The sequence below is a fragment of the Arachis hypogaea genome, chromosome 9, assembly GCF_003086295.3.
Source record: "Arachis hypogaea cultivar Tifrunner chromosome 9, arahy.Tifrunner.gnm2.J5K5, whole genome shotgun sequence".
Classification (NCBI taxonomy): Eukaryota; Viridiplantae; Streptophyta; class Magnoliopsida; order Fabales; family Fabaceae; genus Arachis; species Arachis hypogaea.
In genome coordinates this window covers 4,827,375-4,845,845 of record NC_092044.1, presented here as the reverse complement: position 1 = coordinate 4,845,845, position 18,471 = coordinate 4,827,375, and the positions used below count along the sequence as shown (strand labels likewise).

Here is an 18,471-nt window from a genome sequence, read left to right as displayed (position 1 = left end):
TCACCTATAAAAAGGTATGATCTTCTATTTTAAAGGATATATTGAATTCTCAATACTAACTTAAGATTCGGAGTGCCTTTGCAGGTACACTCCCCCCTGTTTCTTGCTCAAAGCTCTACGCGATTGGACACACTCTTGGAGAAAAGCTCGGATTATCACAAGACCTGAAGGTCGGCACCGAAAGCAATAGCTCGGCGCCGACTCCCAGAGACTGAGCTCTCTCTCTCCAGGTATCCATACAAGAACAATAATAATAATAATAATAATAGTATGTCTAATGATTCTATTCTCTTTAATATTTATTATATATAATATATTACTATATCAATAAACATTAATTGAAACATTGGAAATGGAGAATGAGCGAGATAAAAAGTTGTTTTTGCAAGTTCATATTGGTAATCAAAATTCAAAAGGTCATCTAATTTAGTGTTGATAATGTTCGAAAGCAAAAGTCGAGATCGCAGAACTAAACAGTCTTTGAAAGCAAGTATAAACTTTGAAGTTTTTAACAAAACAATTAATCAAATGGCAATTTCCAAAAGCAGCAGCAACATGCCAACTCAAGAATATTTATTATTTAATCAAGTTTCAATATTAGGGCTAGAAGTGAATTTAAATAAGCTAAGCTAGACAAGTTTAAGTTTCGCTTACAAAAATTGAATTTGGCTAAAATTGAATTTGACTCACGATTCAACTCATTAACAATCGAATCTATTTCTTAAGCTCAAGTTTGGCTCATCGAAAGCTCATGAACCGACACGAGCTCACGAACTGGCTTAAATAACAGAAACATAATCTATAATTCTATATCAATAAATTATAACTTATATACATTAAAATATTAATTTTATATATTGTGAATCTATTAATTATAAATTTTTTATTTATGTTCTACATCAAAATTATATAAAAAAATAATTATAAAATTTTAAATAAGAAATATATATATATAAAAAAGAGTCAGCTCACGAGTTAATGAATTAAACTTATCCAAGGTCAAACTTTGGTCATTTAATTTATGAGTTTAATTTTAGGCTTAAACTCGGCTCATCAATTTACGAACTCAATTTATCAAATTATTAACTCATGAGCTTACTTGACTCACTTCCTGTTGGTGGGTCCCCAACCAAGTGGGACCCACGACTTTAAAAAAGAAAGAAAGAAAGAAAGAAAGTGGCTAATTGCCACGGGAGAAAAAGAGAGAGATTAGGAAGCCTCATTCATTTTTTTGAATGAAAGAAAAGAAGCAGTAGGGTTTCGGCGTGAGAGAAAAAGAAAATTGGGGAAAAGAGCTTTGTCAACCTTGATCACATTGACTTGGTAAACTTGCTCCATTTCTTATGAAATTTTAGTATGTTATTCCTGGTGTAGAGATGAACATTAGGATATAACTTATTTGTTGTATTGCCTTCTCTTTTGCCTGATTTGAGATATCCACTTAGTGGAGAGTTTATATTGATTTCACCAGTTTTGGTGATGTATTTTGTTGATTGTTGAGATGCCCTAGTGTCACTAGGAAGACTGTTTGTGTACCCATTATTCTGATAGTGAAAGATTTTTCTAGACTAGGTCCCGTGGGTTTTTTGTCCCTTTTTGGGGGGTTTTCTCACGTTAAAATTCTGGTGTCTGATTATTTAAATTCTGCCATTATATTTGCTACTTGGAGTACTTTTGGTGTTGCCCATAATTGCACAAGTTGTGGGAAAATTATTTTTGGTGCTTCCACTGTTAGACAGGTTCTTGATTTAAACTTGTGTTGAGTTTTCCCAACAAAGTGGTATCCAAAGCTTTGGTTGTTTATTTCTGTGCTGATTAAATGGAGGAAAATACTCATGGACCGAATATGGTCAAACTGAATTCTCAAAATTATTCAATTTGGAAGACCCTCATGGAAGATATGCTGTATAGCAAGGACTTGTATGATCCTGTGGAGGGGGATAAATCCAAAGGTACTAAATCCGATGCTGAATGGAAGAAGCTGAATCGGAAGGCAGTTGCTTTGATTAGGCAATGGCTTGATCTTAGTGTGTATCCACATGTTGACACTGAAACGAATGCTGAGAAGATGTGGAAGAAATTGAAGGAGTTATATGAGAGAAAGAATGTGCAAAACAAAGCATTCTTGATTAGGAAGCTTGTCAATATGAAGTATGTTGAAGGTAAATCAATGTCGGAGCACTTGAGCATTTTTCAAGAGACAGTGAACCAATTGACAAATAATGAAATCACTTTGAATGATGAGTTGCAAGCCTTGTTGTTGTTGAGCTCTTTGCCTGATAGTTGGGAAGTTCTGGTTGTGACACTGACTAACTCAGCTCCAAAAGAAAAGTTGACGTTAGCAATGGTTAAAGAGAGCATGTTGAATGAAGAAGCCAGAAGAAGAGAGCGAGGTTTGACTAATGCCTCCTCACAGTCAGAAGCACTTGTTTCAGAGTCACGGGGGAGAAGTCAAAGTAAAAAACCTCACAGTTCTGACAGGTCAGAGAGTTGAAGCAAGTCAAGAGAAAAGTACAAGCCAAGAAAGGAGTTCATTTGTCACCATTGTGGCAAGCCGGGGCATATCAAGAGGTATTGTAGGTTCTTGAAAAGAGAACAATCAAGGAGAAGAAACGAAGACAAAGGTAAAGATAGTGATAAAGAAACTGCTGCTATTGTTTATGAAGATGTTCTTATCACATATGATGAAAATTATGTGAATCTTGTCTGTGATGATTCCACTTGGATTATGGACTCTGGTGCCTCATGTCATGTCACTCCAAAACGTGAATTTTTCACTTCCTATACTGCTGAAAATTTTGGCAAGATCAAATTGGGAGATAAAGGAGTGTGTGATATCATTGGTATGGGTGATATGTGGCTTGAAACTAACATGGGATGCAAGTTACAATTGAAGAATGTTAGGCATGCGCCAGATATGCGGTTCAATCTCATTTCAGTGAAGGCATTGGATCAAGAGGGGTATTGCACTTCCTTTGGTAGTGGAAAATGCAAGGGTACCAAAGGAGCTCTCATTGTTGCTAGAGAAGACAATAGTCTCACTACTCTCTACCGGTTGCAAGCAAAGTTGTGCAAAGAAGATGTGAATATAGCTGATGATTCCTCTTCTGATTTGTGGCATATACGTCTTGGTCACTTGAGCGAGAAAGGACTAAGCGTCTTGGCCAAGAAGCACTCACTTCCAGTGAAAGGTACAACTTTAAATACTTGCACTCATTGTTTTTGTTGGAAAGCATGCTAGAGTATCATTTCATAACTTTGGACTTCATAGGAGATCACATGTTCTAGATTTAGTTCACACTGATGTTTGCACTATGGATGCTAAGACACTAGGTGGTGCATCATATTTTGTTACTTTTATTGATGATTATTCTTGAAAAGTGTGGGCTTTTGTTTTGAAATCTAAAGACCAGGTGCTCAGTACCTTCAAACACTTTCATGCAAGTGTTGAAAGAGAAACAGGAAGGAAATTGAAATGTGTTCGAGCAGATAATGGTGGTGAATACAGGGGTCCGTTTGAAGAGTACTGTAAAGGACATGGAATCAAGCTTGAGAAGACGGTTCCTAAGACTCCTTAACATAATGGAGTTGCAGAGAGAATGAATCGCAGTATCAATGATAGAGTCAGGTGTATGCTCTCTCATGTAAAGTTGCCTAAATCCTTTTGGGGTGAAGCAATGAGGACTGCAGTAGATTTGATCAACCTTTCTCCTTCTGTTCCACTAAATGGTGATGTTCCAGAGAAAGTTTGGAGAGGAAAAGATGTATCCTATAGTCACTTGCGAGTGTTTGGCTGCAGGGCTTTTGTTCACATTCCAAGAGATGAAAGGTCTAAACTTCATGGGAAGTCAAAGCAGTGTATCTTCATGGGTTATGGTCACGAAGACTTTGGTTACAGATTATGGGATCCGGTGAGCAAGAAGATAATTAGAAGCCGAGATGTAATTTTTCTTGAAGACCAAACTATTGAAGATCTTGAGAAGACAGATAAGCCAACAGTAACTGTTAGATGTTCTGCTGATGATGAACCTGGTCCTTCCACTAAACCTTCTGTTGATGGGGGAGATGTACAAGTTGATAATGTTGGTGATGATTTGCATGATGAACCTACACCTCAACCTGAGGTGCCAGATGCAGAAGTTCCACCAGATGTTGAAGTTTCACCTGAACCACCAGTTGAGCCTGAATTGAGAAGATCTACTAGAGAGCGTCATCCTTCTCATAAATACTCTCCTCATGAGTATGTGATAAACACTGAGACTGGGGAGCCAGAGAGCTACCAGGAAGCTATGTCTGATGAGCATAAGGAAGATTGGTTGAAGGCCATGCAAGAGGAAATGAAATCCTTGCATGAGAATCATACTTTTGAATTGGTGAAGTTGCCGAAGGGTAAGAGAGCATTCAAGAATAAATGGGTGTTCAAATTGAAAGCCGACGAAAATGTCTCACGGCCAAGGTACAAAGCTTGATTAGTTGTGAAAGGCTTTGAGCAAAAGAAAGGTATTGATTTTGAGGAGATTTTCTCTCCAGTTGTGAAGATGTCCTCTATTCGAGTTGTGCTTGGATTGGCGGCTAGCTTGAATTTAGAGGTTGAACAGCTTGATGTGAAGACTGCATTCCTTCACGGTGACATAGATAAAGAAATCTATATGGAGCAACCAGATGGTTTCGAGGTTAAAGGAAAGGAGCACCTTGTATGCAAGTTGAAGAAGAGCTTATATGGGCTGAAGCAAGCGCCAAGGCAGTGGTACACGAAGTTTGATTCCTTCATGGAAGGTCATGGGTATAGTAAGACTTCTTCTGATCATTATGTCTATGTTAAGAAATTTTCTGATGGTGATTTTATAATTCTCTTGCTTTATGTTGATGACATGTTGATTGTTGGTCATGACACTAAGAAGATTGAAAGTCTTAAGAAAGACTTGAACAAATCCTTTGCTATGAAGGATTTGGGTCCTGCAAAGAAAATTCTTGGCATGAGTATCACTCGTGACAGGAAGAATGCGAAACTGTGGTTGTCACAGCAGAAGTACATTGAGAAGGTTTTAGAGAGGTTTAGCATGAGTAATTCCAAACCTGTTAGTACTCCACTTGCTAGTCATTTCAAGCTGAGTTCGCAGCAATGTCCTACAAATGAGAAAGATAAAGCAGAAATGAAGAAGATTCCATATGCATCTGCAGTTGGTAGTTTGATGTATGCTATGGTTTGCACCAGGCCGGATATTGCTCATGCCGTTGGAGTTGTTAGTCGGTTTCTCTCTAATCCTGGCAAGGAACACTGGCAAGCAGTGAAGTGAATTCTCAGATACCTTAATGGTACTTCCAGAGTTTGTTTATGCTTTAGGAGTGGCCAACCTGTGTTGGATGGTTACACAGATGCGGATATGGTTGGGGATCTTGATTCAAGAAAGTCTACTTCTGGATATATGATGACTTTTGCAGAGGGAGCTGTGTCGTGGCAATCTCGACTTCAGAAATGTGTTGCTTTGTCTACTACAGAGGCAGAATACATTGCTGTTGTTGAAGCTTCTAAGGAACTCTTGTGGATGAAGAAATTCCTACAAGAGTTAGGCATCAATCAAGAGAAGTTTGTGTTATTCTGTGACAGTCAGAGTGCTATCCATCTAAGCAAGAATCCGACGTTTCATTCCAGATCGAAGCACATAGAGGTGAGGTATCATTAGATACGTCAAGCGCTTGAGATGAAGTCATATGCACTTGAGAAGATCCATACTGATGATAATGGTTTAGATATGATGACTAAGAGTTTACCTGCAGAGAAGTTTGATTTCTGCAAAGAGAAGGTGGGCTTGGTGGAGCAACCTATCCCCACTTGAGTTGGTGAAGGGGAGATTTGTTGGTGGGTCCCCTACCAAGTGGGGCCCACGACTTTAAAAAAAAAGAAATAAAGAAAGAAAGTGGCTAATTGCCACGAGAGAAAAAGAGATAGATTAGGAAGCCTCATTCATTTTTTTGAATGAAAGAAAAGAAGCAGTAGGGTTTCGGCGTGAGAGAAGAAGAAAATTGGGAAAAAGAGCTTTGTCAACCTTGATCACATTGACTTGGTAAATTTGCTCCATTTCTTATGAAATTTTAGTATGTTATTCCTGGTGTAGAGATAAATATTAGGATATAACTTATTTGTTGTATTGCCTTCTCTTTTGCCTGATTTGAGATACCCACTTAGTGGAGAGTTTATGTTGATTTCACCAGTTTTGGTGATGTATTTTGTTGATTGTTGAGATGCCCTAGTGTCACTAGAAAGACTGTTTGTGTACCCATTATTCTGATAGTGGAAGATTTTTCTGAACTAGGTCCCGTGGGTTTTTTGTACCTCTTTTGGGGATTTTCCCACGTTAAAATTCTGATGTCTGATTATTTAAATTCTGCCATTATATTTGCTACTTTGAGTACTTTTGGTGTTACCCATTTAATTGCACAAGTTGTGGAAAAATTATTTTTGGTGCTTCCGCTGTTAGACAGGTTCTTGATTTAAACTTGTGTTGAGTTTTCCCAACACTTCCCACCCTACTCAAGATCAACAAACAATGAAATTGTTTTGGTCTCGGGTACAGAGTGGCTTAGAGACGGTTAAAAAAGACCAGACCTCAGATAAATAATAATTGCAGAATTTAGAAACATCAATGTATACTTAGTCACTAAGATCCCATCAACTAACTTAAATATATACATAAGTCCTTAAATATATAACATAAAAAGAAAGAGATTAAATTATATACTTAGCAAAGAGATTCAGCTTAGTATATACATAAGCACTAAAACAAAATCATAGGCACATCATATGAGCTAATAATGGCAAGATTACAACTCTAAGCCAAAAGTAATAAATTCCTCAGCATCAAATTCTGGCAATGCATCTAACATGGCCTTAAGATCTTCAACATTTTCATAAGTCCTTCCTAAGTATGTGACCTTGACAACTTTCAAGCCATGCCACCAACACTTAAAACTCCTTGAACAGCAATCGCACTTGCCCTTCTTGCTGCCCATCAGCATCTCATAGAAATACTGATGTTTTTGTGAAATAACCAATAATGTTAGAGGCTCCATAACATTTTATTTATGTTGACAAGTACTTGATATTATAAACGCTCAACAAATGAAACTATTGGAATGAATCTTAAAGTTGTAAATGGGAAAATAAAGCAGAAAATTGGGAGACAATGACATACCACAATAAATGCCTTCATCTTAAAATAGGACCGCAAGCTGAATGAGATACTTTCTGGAAAGCAGCTTGAAAGCAACCAATTCATAAAGGGGAAATAGGGAGCTTCATTATCCCAAAGAACACATAATTCCACACATTTAATACTTGGAGGAGAGGATGAAATTCGCAATATACCTAGGCTTTCTGTAATCTGCAGAATTCAGGGTACAAAACGAAAAATAAATAACTAGATTAATTTGGCAAATATGCAAGCAGAAGGAACCAATCGAGTAGAAAGTGTATGCTTACTGAAAGTGGCTCAAAGATAAAAAGGGACAGCGATGCCAGAACCTTTTGGGGTTTAATGTTTTGGAAAAATTCCCTCAATCTAGAAATATGCCGATGATTAATGTGCATATGAGCATTGACTTCCAATTGATCAGAAATTCTCTGAAAAGATATAACAGGTTTGTCGATTCCCATATAGTCGCATGATAATAAATTAGGAGCATCAATGTTGACCTCCTTCAAGTTATCATAGAAATGTGATAACGTAAAGAACTTGAGTTGAGGACCTGAAATATTAATTCTCTCAGACGAACAGCAATTATGCAACATCAAACTTTCAAGGAAAGGAGTCTTGTACAATAGTTCGAGTAACCACTTGTCTGGGCTCATCAAATGGCACAAGCTCAAGCATCTCAAATTTGTGCAACTATCTAAATTCAGCTTGAAAGACCCATCTGTAGCAAGAGCACGATAGGATAAGTCCTCAAGATTTGGAGCATCAATATATACCTCTTGTATTCCTTTAACATCAACTCCCTTCAGCTTTTGTAGACCATGCAAGCTTAACGATTTCACCCAAACGGTCCTAAAAGTATACAACTCAAAGTTAAGAGTTAAATGTTCAAGAGTTAAATGTTCAATCAGAGGACAATGCGAAATGAAATGCTCCATAATCCCTTCACCTCCAAAAAGTATACAACTCAAAGACAATGTTCTCATTGAGAAAAACTTGAGCGAATGCTTTAGGAATGCTGGGTCAAGTCTGATTCCCCCAATCAACACCAACTTAGTAAGTGTCTTGGCTTCAGCAACGCAAAGCGGAAGGTTATACCACTTGTCCATACAGCCACTGGCGGCGAGGTGAAGCTCTAGTACTTCGACACCATTTTCAGCAGCCATCTGTATCCATTGATCAACATGGTGGGACACATGCATACGGTCTAATCTATATTGCAAATTGAGCTTAAGTTCTTTGACCGCTAAGCCTTGGTCACAGAGCCTCCTCAATCTTTTACCGACATAGCCAATGAATATATCTAATTTGCTAAGCCAAAGAGGATGTTCTATAGGTAATGTTCTTGCTAGACTAAAAAAATTCTCGCTGCAAGCAGACAATATGGGAAATGAAAACCATGTTTCGCTCCACGACTTTGACAAAACACTAGTCCTGGCAGCATCTTTGTCGGGCAACCTTCCGAGGATGTCATGAAGTATAGCTTTTGGCAGAAAAGATATTCGGTCCATTTCCATTACTTTCTCCTAAGAGCAAGTGTAACATAAAAAAATTGAATAATCCGAAAAGGAAGCATTTGAAGTCTATATGGCATCGTGTAAGAATGGACGAGGTTTTCATATTAGAAAAATAATCAGAATTTTTCAAAACAAATAAAAAGTAATCAACATTAACATTAAGCACTACAAGATAAATTCCAGACACGAACAAAAGAAAGCGATGTTTGAAGACGTGCTAGCTGAAGCTATATTAAGTTATTAAGATTACAGGATTGAGGAAGGAGTATTTACCGAAAAAATGTTTCCCCTTCTTTGAATCTTTCGCTGCCAGTGCTGTGTGTTAGGGTTTCTTTTAACTGTTGAACAGTAATCACTGCTCTACGAAAATGAATCCCCTCGATTGTAAAAAAAATTGAGAATATAAAATACGATCTTTAACTTTTCATTGCTCTATCTTATATTCATTTTTTATTCTATTTATAAAATTATTGGTCAGAAATTACACTTTACTTTTTTAATTGTTAAAAAAAATCCATTTCCCAACTGCGCAAGTGCAAATCAATGGTTATGCAATATGCATTATGTGGTTATAGTTGTAGTTATTATTATCATTATTATTATTAGAGAAATATTAAGTTATCAGAATTCTGATAATAAATTCTTATAGTTATCTAACATTTTTCTTTTACTTAATAGGGTAAAGTATACTTTTTGTCCCTAAAGTTTACTAAAAGTTTCAAAATTACCCTTAAGTTTCAATTTGTTTCAATTTTATCCCAGAAGTTTTCGAATTGCATCAATTTTATCCTTTAAGTTGACGCCGTTTAAATTAGTAACAGACGTTAGTAATATGGCAAAGTGAAGCGTGTGATGTGGCAAGAAAGGTGAAACCCCCAAAATACCCATGGCTGAGTAACCCCAGTAAACGAATTGGCTTCTTTGTTCAAACATAAGCCTTTTATCTTCCCTGTGGCACGAAGGAACACAACCAGGAAAACAGAATCAGTCGAGGAAGCTTGCTGGGTGGTCAGACGACGCACCGTTTTCTTGAGTCTGCCGCGACGAGGGGCAGGACGGCGCATGCTGCGACGCCGTCGAGACTGAGGGAGGAGTCTGGGATAGCATTCAGTCATCAACAATTCAGTCTGGGGTAGCGTCATTCTGATCAACGTTTCCGACGAGGTAGGCCACGATTCTGATCAATCTTGCTACTGCATGTTTGAACAGTTAGGATTTAGGGTTTTTCTTTATCAGTCTTGATTGCTGTTAGGGTTCTATTACATTCAGGGATTGAGGGATTTCTGTTGAGTTTTTGTGAAAAATATAACTTTTACGTGGTCTATATTTTCGAACTATTAGTTACTCTGTTCTTTGGTCTGAAAATGTTTTTATAACGGCAGGATGGATGATTTCAGTGTTAGAGTTCATCACAGGGGTAGGTTTTGTAGTGATAAGGGTAAAACTGAGTATGTTGATGGTGAGGTGACAACGGTTGACTGGTGTGACAGAGATAGATGGAGTGTTATAGAGGCTTATGATGTGGTTGGAAAACTTGGGTACATTGCTGAGAACATTGAGGTACTGTGGTATAAAGATACTGAATTAGGATTAGAAGGGTTGAAGTTGTTGAAAGGTGATGAAGAAGCAATGGAAATGGCAAATATAGGAGTTGAAAAAAAGGTGGTTGATTTGTATGTGGTGCATAAGGCTTCAATCCCTGATGATTTTTGTTACGACATTGGGTATTTAGATGTTGGGGGTGACAGCAAGGTTGTTAAGGAAGAGTGTGTGGATGCTGATAGTGGGCCAAGTGATAATAGACAGGCCCAAAATATTGAAGTAGAAGCCCAATGTGAAGGGGTGGATATGGAGGCCCAAATGCAGGGATTAGTTGATGTCCATTTAAATGCTGAAGAAGTGCTACAGAATGTTGGTGATGGGGACAATAGTGAAGAAGAGGATGACTCTGATGACCCAGATTATGAGGCTGATTCTGATCTTCATTTTAGTGATAGTGAAGATGATTATTGTGGTGATGATGGGCTGTTTGATGTTGATATAACTCTTGGGGAGATGCATCAAGATATAAGAAAGTCTAAGAAAAGTAAGAGTGCTATAGAGAAGTTAAAGAAAACTCAAAAGGTGGCTGTTGGAAAGAGAAAGAGCTCTCGTTTAAGCGATGATGAAGGTTTGAACAGTGATGAGTTGGAGGAGGTATCGAGTGAGGATGACGAAGCCAGCAAGAAGAAATTTCCCGTTCACAAGGAGTTGAAGGATATGAGCATGTATAAGTGGGAGTCTGGAACTCTCTATGCAACAAGAGAGGAGTTCAAGGAAGCTGTGACATCATATGCTGTTCATACTGGGAGAAACATAAAATTTCCAGTGGTGGACAATGTCCGGGTGAGGGCTAAGTGTGGAGATGGGTGTGAATGGTTTGCATATGCGGTGAAGATGGCCAATGAAGATAGTTGGCAGCTAAGAACTGTTAATGATCATCATTCTTGTAACACTGTATTTGACATAAAAGTGATGAAGTCGAAGTGGCTGGCGAAGGTCTTCAGGAGGAAAGTAGAAGAGAATCCGAAGTTGAAGCTGGGCACCATCCAAAGTAGGACCCTTAGGAAGTGGAATGTGCAGATTTCAAGAGCAAAGGCATTTCGGGACAAGCAGATTGCACTGGTTGATATTAATGGAACGTTTAGGGAGCAGTATAGAAGACTTTATGACTATTGCCATGAGTTGCTGCGCACGAATCCTGGTTCATCTGTGAAGCTGAAAGTCCAATTACCTCCAGCAGCCCAAACTGAGCACCCCGATACATCACTCGACTTAAGTCCACAATTTCATAGGATTTACATTTGTTTAAAGGCTTGCAAGGAGAGTTTCATGAAGTGTAGGCCTATGATAGGACTTGATGGTTGCTTCTTGAAGACACCATATGGAGGATGGCTTTTGGTTGCTATGGGGTGGGATCCGAATGACCAGATGTGGGAGAGAACTATTCATCCAGATGTGGTTCCTCCACCACACAGAGTGCCAATTGGGAGGCCTAAGAAGAAAAGAGCAAGAGGGGAGGGTGAAGAACCACACGGCCCAAGCACTTCTAGGCTGGGGTTACAACAAAAATGCTCTCATTGTCTAAAATTGGGTCACAACAAGCGAGGCTGCCCTTTTAGAAGACCAACCGTAAGTACTTGTCTATTGTTCCCTTTTCCATACATAAGACTGTTTCTAATGCTATTTACCTTTTTTAAACTGTAACTGGCTGTTTTTTGTTCATGTCCATCATAGGAAACTACTGCTGCTACATCGTCGGCCCAAAACAATAATGCTGGAACTGCTACATCATCACCATCCCAGCACAGCACTGCTAAGAAAGCTGGATCTACTGGCTCAGCGCATAAGAGGACCAGGTTGGCCAATGTTGCAGCAAGGCCTAATACCCAACCAACTGCACACAAAAAATTCCAGCCACCAAGACCAACTAGAATCCTTAGGAGCAACTCCACTTCAACTGCACATGGACAACCCTCATCACAAGGGAGTCAAACTCAGAGTACTCTCACAGGGTCTTAGTTGTGTCAAATCTTGTAATTGGTGCTTCTTTTGAAAGCTTGAACAATGTTGGCATTTTGTATTATGACTTATGACCTATGACTCCAACTCTTTCTTTGTTGCTGAATTATTTTGCTTACGAATTATGTAATTCAGTTTTTACTTTGGTTATGACTTATGTTAATTGGAGATTATGTAAATCATTTTTTACTTTGGTTATGACTTATGTTAATTGGAGATTATGTTGATTAACAACTTATGTTATTTTGCTTATGGTTAACAACTTATGTCATGCAAATTTTAATTAGAGTTTGTCTTTGTCACAACAGGTTCTTAATGCCAATTTTAGTGCCAAACTATTTTAATCCTTTTAGGGATACTTTTGAAACATAAATTAAACTTCAAGGACAACAACATTAACAAGTTTTCGACTTGAGTACAGTTTTGTAACTGTTTACAAACAGCCATCCTATTCTTACTCTGCTATTTTCATCTGTCCCAAACGCATTAGTACCCTAACCTCAAATGGGTTCCATTCTTCACCCACAGATAAACCATTAGAATCACCATAAACCAACCCAACACACCAAAAATTACAGCCACCAACAGTTTGCATTTGGCATAAACTAATTTAGCCTTCAAGGTGGAAATCTTCATCTTCAACCTTGCAACCTCAGCCTCTTCTATCTCTGCAACTCCATCCGCCCAGGAAAAAAATGTGCACTCCTTCCCAATCTGCAACATAAACACAAAAAAAAAAAGAAATTGAAGATACTCAGGAAGACATCAAAATGAGAAAGCACTCAAACTTACATCAAAGTATACACAGCCCCAAAATCTCCAGCCGGGATTGTCTGGTGTCTTCGACCATCTCAGTACAGGGGGTTCACCACAGTTGCACGTCAGCGTTCGTCGTCGCCGACTACTTTTTTGTGATGATACAGAGCCTTGGGAAGCCATTCCTTAGGGTTTCTGATTCTTGCAGAGAATGAAGAAGACGAAGACGCAGACGTAAATGAAGAAGTTAATTTTAGGGTTTCATGATGGGATTTTTACCTCTTTTATTTTTTTAATATAAATTTTTAAACAAAAATTAAAAATTATTTAAAAAAACGTTTTACAAATGAGTCACACACATAGTTGCCACATGGAACTCCTTGTTGCCACGTCATTAACGTCTGTTAGTGATTTCAACGCTGTTAACGTTCAGGGGTAAAATTGATGCAATTCGAAAATTTCTGGGATAAAATTGAAACAAATTGAAACTTAGGGGTAATTTTGAAACTTTTAGTAAACTTCAGGGACAAAAAGTATACTTTACCCTACTTAATATCATATGTGTTTTAAAAGCAGTTTGGTTAAGATTTAAAATTTAAAATATTTTATTATTCTTTTTAATAACAAATTAATTTTTAATGAATTTTTTTTAGCATATTAACATAATCATTAAAAATGTAGGTTAAAGTTATTCTTAATTAAAGTTTTTAGATTTTATTCTACGAAAAACCCTCTAAAATAAAGTTTTTAGCTTTTAGATTTTTAATGTTTTTATAAAATTTTTTAAAAAATATATATACTTTACTTTTTTTATTATATATACATTATATTATTATAATAATTTATCTTTTACTTTATCAATTTTTTATTTTAAGCCCTATTTTATTTTCTCTATTACTAAATATTGGTGTTTATAAACAAAGTTAATTATGACACCAAGAAAAAAAAACAAAGTTAATTATGTTGCTATAGAAAAAGTTCGAGTGTTACACTATAACATGTTTGATGTTCTTTATGATAAGTTTGATTATTCTAAATCTGACAAGTGATTATTTTATTCAAAAGTATAAAATAATATGTATAAAAATATTGTGTGTATATTAAAAGTCACTTATTACGGTATGTATTTGTATAATGTGTTTTATATCATTTTTAATAAAATAATGAGCTCCTAAAATAATCAAATTTATCATAATACAATTATCGAATCGTTTGTAATATATTTACACTTTTTCATAAAATACCAGAGTTCAGAGTTGCCTTTAAGAGCCGGTTAAAAAGGACCCCAGATGAATAGTAATTGCAGAATTTAAAAAATTATAAGAAAAAACATCCACACTTAGCCACTCATAGATCACATCACTTAACTTGAGCAAAGAGATTCAGCTTCGTATACACATAAGCACTAAAATAAAAGCATAGGCACATCATACAAAGCAGCAACACCTAAGTTTTAATTCAAACGAGGAATGTCTATCATCTAATAATAGCATGATTACAACTCTAAGGTAAAAGTGATAAATTCTTCCTTGGAATTATCAGATAGGGGCAATGCATTTAACATGGCCTTGAGATCTTCAATATTTGCGTAAGTCCTTTCTAAATGTGTGATCTTGACAACTTTCAAGCCATGCCACCAACACTCAGGACCCCTTGAATAGCAATGGCACTCGCCCTTCTTGCTGCACATCAGCATCTCATAGAAATACTGTTGTTTTTGTGAAATAACTGACAAAGTTAGAGGCTCCATAACCTTTTCTTTATGTTGATAACTACTTGATATTGAACGCTCAACAAATGAAACACGCTATTCGAATTAAAGTAAAGTTGTAAATGAGAAAATAAAACAGAAAATTGGGAGACAATAACATACCACCATGAATGCCCTCGTATTAAAATTGCAATCCAAGCTGAATGAAATAGTTTCCGGGAAGCAACTTGAAAGCAACCAACTCAAAACGGGAAAATACTGAGTTTGCCTATGCGAAACAGAACATAATTGCATGTGTTTAATACTTGGTGGAGATGATGAACATGGCAATGTACCTAGGCTTTCTATAATCTGCATAATTCGGGGTGCAAAAAGACAAATAAATAAATAAATAAATATGGCAAAAATACAAGCAGAAGGAACCAATTAAGTAGAAAGTCTATACTTACTGAATATGGGTGGAAGATAAAAAGGGACAGAGACGTCAAAACCTCTTGGGGTTCAATGTTTTGGATAAATTGCCTCAATCTATCAACAGGCTGACGAGTCATGAGTATATGAGCATTGACTTCCAGTTGATTAGAAATTTCGCGAAAAGATATAACAGGTTCGTCCTTTCCACTATACTCACATGATAATAAATTTGGAGCATCAATATTGATCTCTTTCAAGTTAGGGCAATTTGTTAACTTCAAGAACTTGAGTTGAGGACCTGAAATATTAGTCCTCTCACACAAAGAACAATGGTTCAATATCAAACTCTCAAGGAAAGGGATCTTGGGCAATTGTTCAAGTAACCACATGTCTGCTCTCTTCACAAACCATAAGCTCAACCATCTCAAATTTTTGTAACTACCTAAATTCAGCTTGAAAGATGTATCCACAATAGCACCATTGTAGAATAACTTCTCAATATTCTGAGCATCAATATATACCTCTCCTATTCCTTGAACTTCAACTTGCTTCAGCTTTTGTAGACCATGCAAGCTTAACGATTTCACATAGTCGGCCCTAGAACCGGGTGGATCTCCTACACTTGAAGGTTTATATAGAAGACAAAGAATAAGAGTTAAATTTTCAACCAGAGGACAATGTGAAATGAAATGCTCCATAACCCTTTCATCTCCAACAAGTATACCACAAAAAAACAATGTTCTCACTGAGAAAAACTTGAGTGAATGGTTTAAGAATGCTGGGTCAAGTCTGATTCCCCCATTCAACACCAACTTAGTGAGTGACTTGGCTTCAGCGAGACAAAGTGGAAGGTTATAAAATTTGTCATTGCTACGAGTAAGGTAAAGCTGTAGTACTTCGACACCACTTTCACTTGCCATCTGTATCCATTTATCAATATGGTGGGACTGGGACACAAGCATACTAGCACATGTATCTTCCATACAGAGCTTAAGTTCTTTGACCGCTAAGCCTTGGTCATGGAGCCTCCTCAATCTTTTACTCACATACTCAATGAATATATCTAATTTGCTAAGCCAAAGAGGATCTTCTGGAGATAATGGTAATTCAGGCAAATTAAAAAAATCCTTGCTCCAAGCAGCCACGACGGGAAATGAAAACCATGTTTCACTCCACGACTTTGACAAAACACTAGTCTTAGCAGCATCTTTGTCTGGCAACCTTCCGAGGATGTCATGAAGTATAGTTTTTGGCAGAACAGATATTCGGTCCATTACTTTCTCCTAACAGCAAGTATAACATCATAAAAATGATAATCTGAAAAGGGAAGCATTTGAAGTCTATATGGCATCTGGCAGAAAGGACGAGATTTTTCATATTAAAAAAAAAATTGCATATCTACGGTGTTTATCCGAATCCGATTCGAAAGTTGCGGATATGAATCCGACCCGCTTGGCTATCGGATCCAATCCGATTTGCACACTAATAGGGTTGGATTGCATATGTAGTTATCCGCATATCCGATTCAGATATCGGCATATCTGCAAAAATAAATAAACGGTGTCTCTGTAGGCATGATATATGATAGAATTCAATGCTGATGGACAAGGCTTTGTTTTTGTTATTGTTGTTGTAGTATTTCAACTAATAATTATTATATATATTGTATTATTTTAATTTTATTATTTAAGAAAAAATATATTTAATTTATTTTAAGAATAAACATATTTAAAAAAATAAAAAAAATTATTAATATTTTTTTAATAAAAATAAATTTTTAAAAATATCTTTGGGTTTTGTGGATATATCCCATATCCATTGGTTCCAATCCAAGCTTTAAAAACTGTAGACATCGAATCCAATCCGATAATTTTATTCTAGATTGAATCGAGATTTTGGCCATCCGATCCGCCTTTACCCCTATCCAGAATTTTCCAAAATAAATAGAAAGTAATCAACACTAACATTAAGGGCTAAAAACTAAATTGCAGAGACGAACGAAAGAAAACAATGTTTTAAGTTATTAAGATTATAGGTTTTGAGGAAGGAGCATTTACCGAAGAATCGTTTCTCCTTCTTTGAATCTGTCACTGCCAATACACTGAGTTAGGGTTTCTTCTAATTGGAGATCATCCCACTCCAAATCCTCTGTTGAGCAGCCCTAAGCCCCAACCCATTGAAGATTTTGAAGACAACATCCTCACTCCCCAGCAAACGCTAGCAGCAGCTTCATCATCTATGGAGGAACTAGCTCATCTTTCTTCTACATCAACTTTGTTGTCTCTCATCTATGATTCTGTGTTTATTACTTGGGTTGTATACTTGTATTCTTTCAACAATTGTGAGTTCCCCATTTTACCCCTTCTACGTTGTCCTATTTGGACCGGCCTTGTATTCATTTGCTTATTCAATGAATTTATCTTTGAAATAAAATAAAATAAATTTAATATTAAATTAATTTTTAAACAGTATTGTATTTTTTTATTTTTTTGAAGTATATAAACATTTGTTTTTAAAATAAAAAATTGATAAAACAATTACATAAAAATTAATTATTATTAAATTATAATTTTTATTATGTATACGTTATCTTATTGTAATTTAAAAATAATTAAATACTTTTTACTTTATCAATTTTTTATTTTAATATTTATTTTATTTTTTCTATTACTAAATATTATTTCATTTTAAAAGTTTAGATAATTGTGTAAATAATAAATTTAAAAATTAATTATTTTCGAAGGTAGCTTGCATGCTTTGCGTAATTCGAACCTAAAAGGGTTTGAAGTTTCAACTTTGAACTTAAAACTTCATGGTTGCAGTTGAGTTTGAAAGTTTTCACACAGAAAACGAACTTCGGAGTAGTATCGGATGGTTGGTTGCAGAATTATTACACATTTATCCTTCGAATATTACATTTTGTCCTACTCTTAGCAAATAGATACTCTTAATAGTTATAGATATAGTCGTATAAATTACATTAGTGGCATCTTGTCGTACTTTATTCTTTTTAAGTGAAAAAAATTGAAAAGATCTAACTTTTAAAACCGCATTTGTTATAAGTATAGAATATTGAAATAAAAATATTAACCAGTTACTTAGATAAAAATATTAAAAATATCTCTTTTTTTAAAAGAAATTTTTTAAAAATTAAAATTTAATATATATAATCAGTTAAACTGTATTATTTTTATTAAAATTAAACTGAACAAATTAGTTTAACAAAAAATTAATAAATTAAATTTTGAATCGATATAAATTAATATTTTTTATAAAAAATGGCTACAATATTCCTAACTAAAATATCTCTATTATATAA

General features: G+C 36.0%; 2 protein-coding genes across 9 annotated transcripts; both read right to left on the bottom strand.

Moving 5' to 3' along the window:
- Window positions 1–6,589: 6,589 nt before the first annotated feature.
- Window positions 6,590–9,121, bottom strand: LOC112710053 (F-box/FBD/LRR-repeat protein At5g22660). The gene is made up of 4 exons (XM_025762144.2): window positions 8,984–9,121; window positions 7,481–8,719; window positions 7,194–7,382; window positions 6,590–7,029 (listed from the first exon to the last, which is right to left on the bottom strand). Exons 2-4 carry the CDS (start codon window positions 8,708–8,710, stop codon window positions 6,823–6,825), a joined length of 1,626 nt encoding a protein of 541 aa, XP_025617929.1. The 5' UTR covers window positions 8,711–8,719; window positions 8,984–9,121; the 3' UTR covers window positions 6,590–6,822.
- Window positions 9,122–14,366: 5,245 nt separating this feature from the next.
- LOC112710052 (F-box/LRR-repeat protein At3g58900) lies at window positions 14,367–18,021 on the bottom strand. 8 transcript variants are annotated; one of them, XM_025762140.3, is made up of 4 exons: window positions 17,210–18,021; window positions 15,188–16,435; window positions 14,901–15,089; window positions 14,367–14,735 (listed from the first exon to the last, which is right to left on the bottom strand). In XM_025762140.3, exons 2-4 carry the CDS (start codon window positions 16,424–16,426, stop codon window positions 14,523–14,525), a joined length of 1,641 nt encoding a protein of 546 aa, XP_025617925.1. In that variant the 5' UTR covers window positions 16,427–16,435; window positions 17,210–18,021; the 3' UTR covers window positions 14,367–14,522. The 8 variants fall into 8 exon arrangements, with proteins under 8 accessions (XP_025617925.1, XP_072058430.1, XP_025617926.1 ...); XM_072202329.1 differs by having other exon boundaries at window positions 15,188–16,693; window positions 17,210–17,992; XM_025762141.3 differs by having other exon boundaries at window positions 15,188–16,469; window positions 17,210–17,580.
- Between the last annotated feature and the right edge of the window lie 450 nt (window positions 18,022–18,471).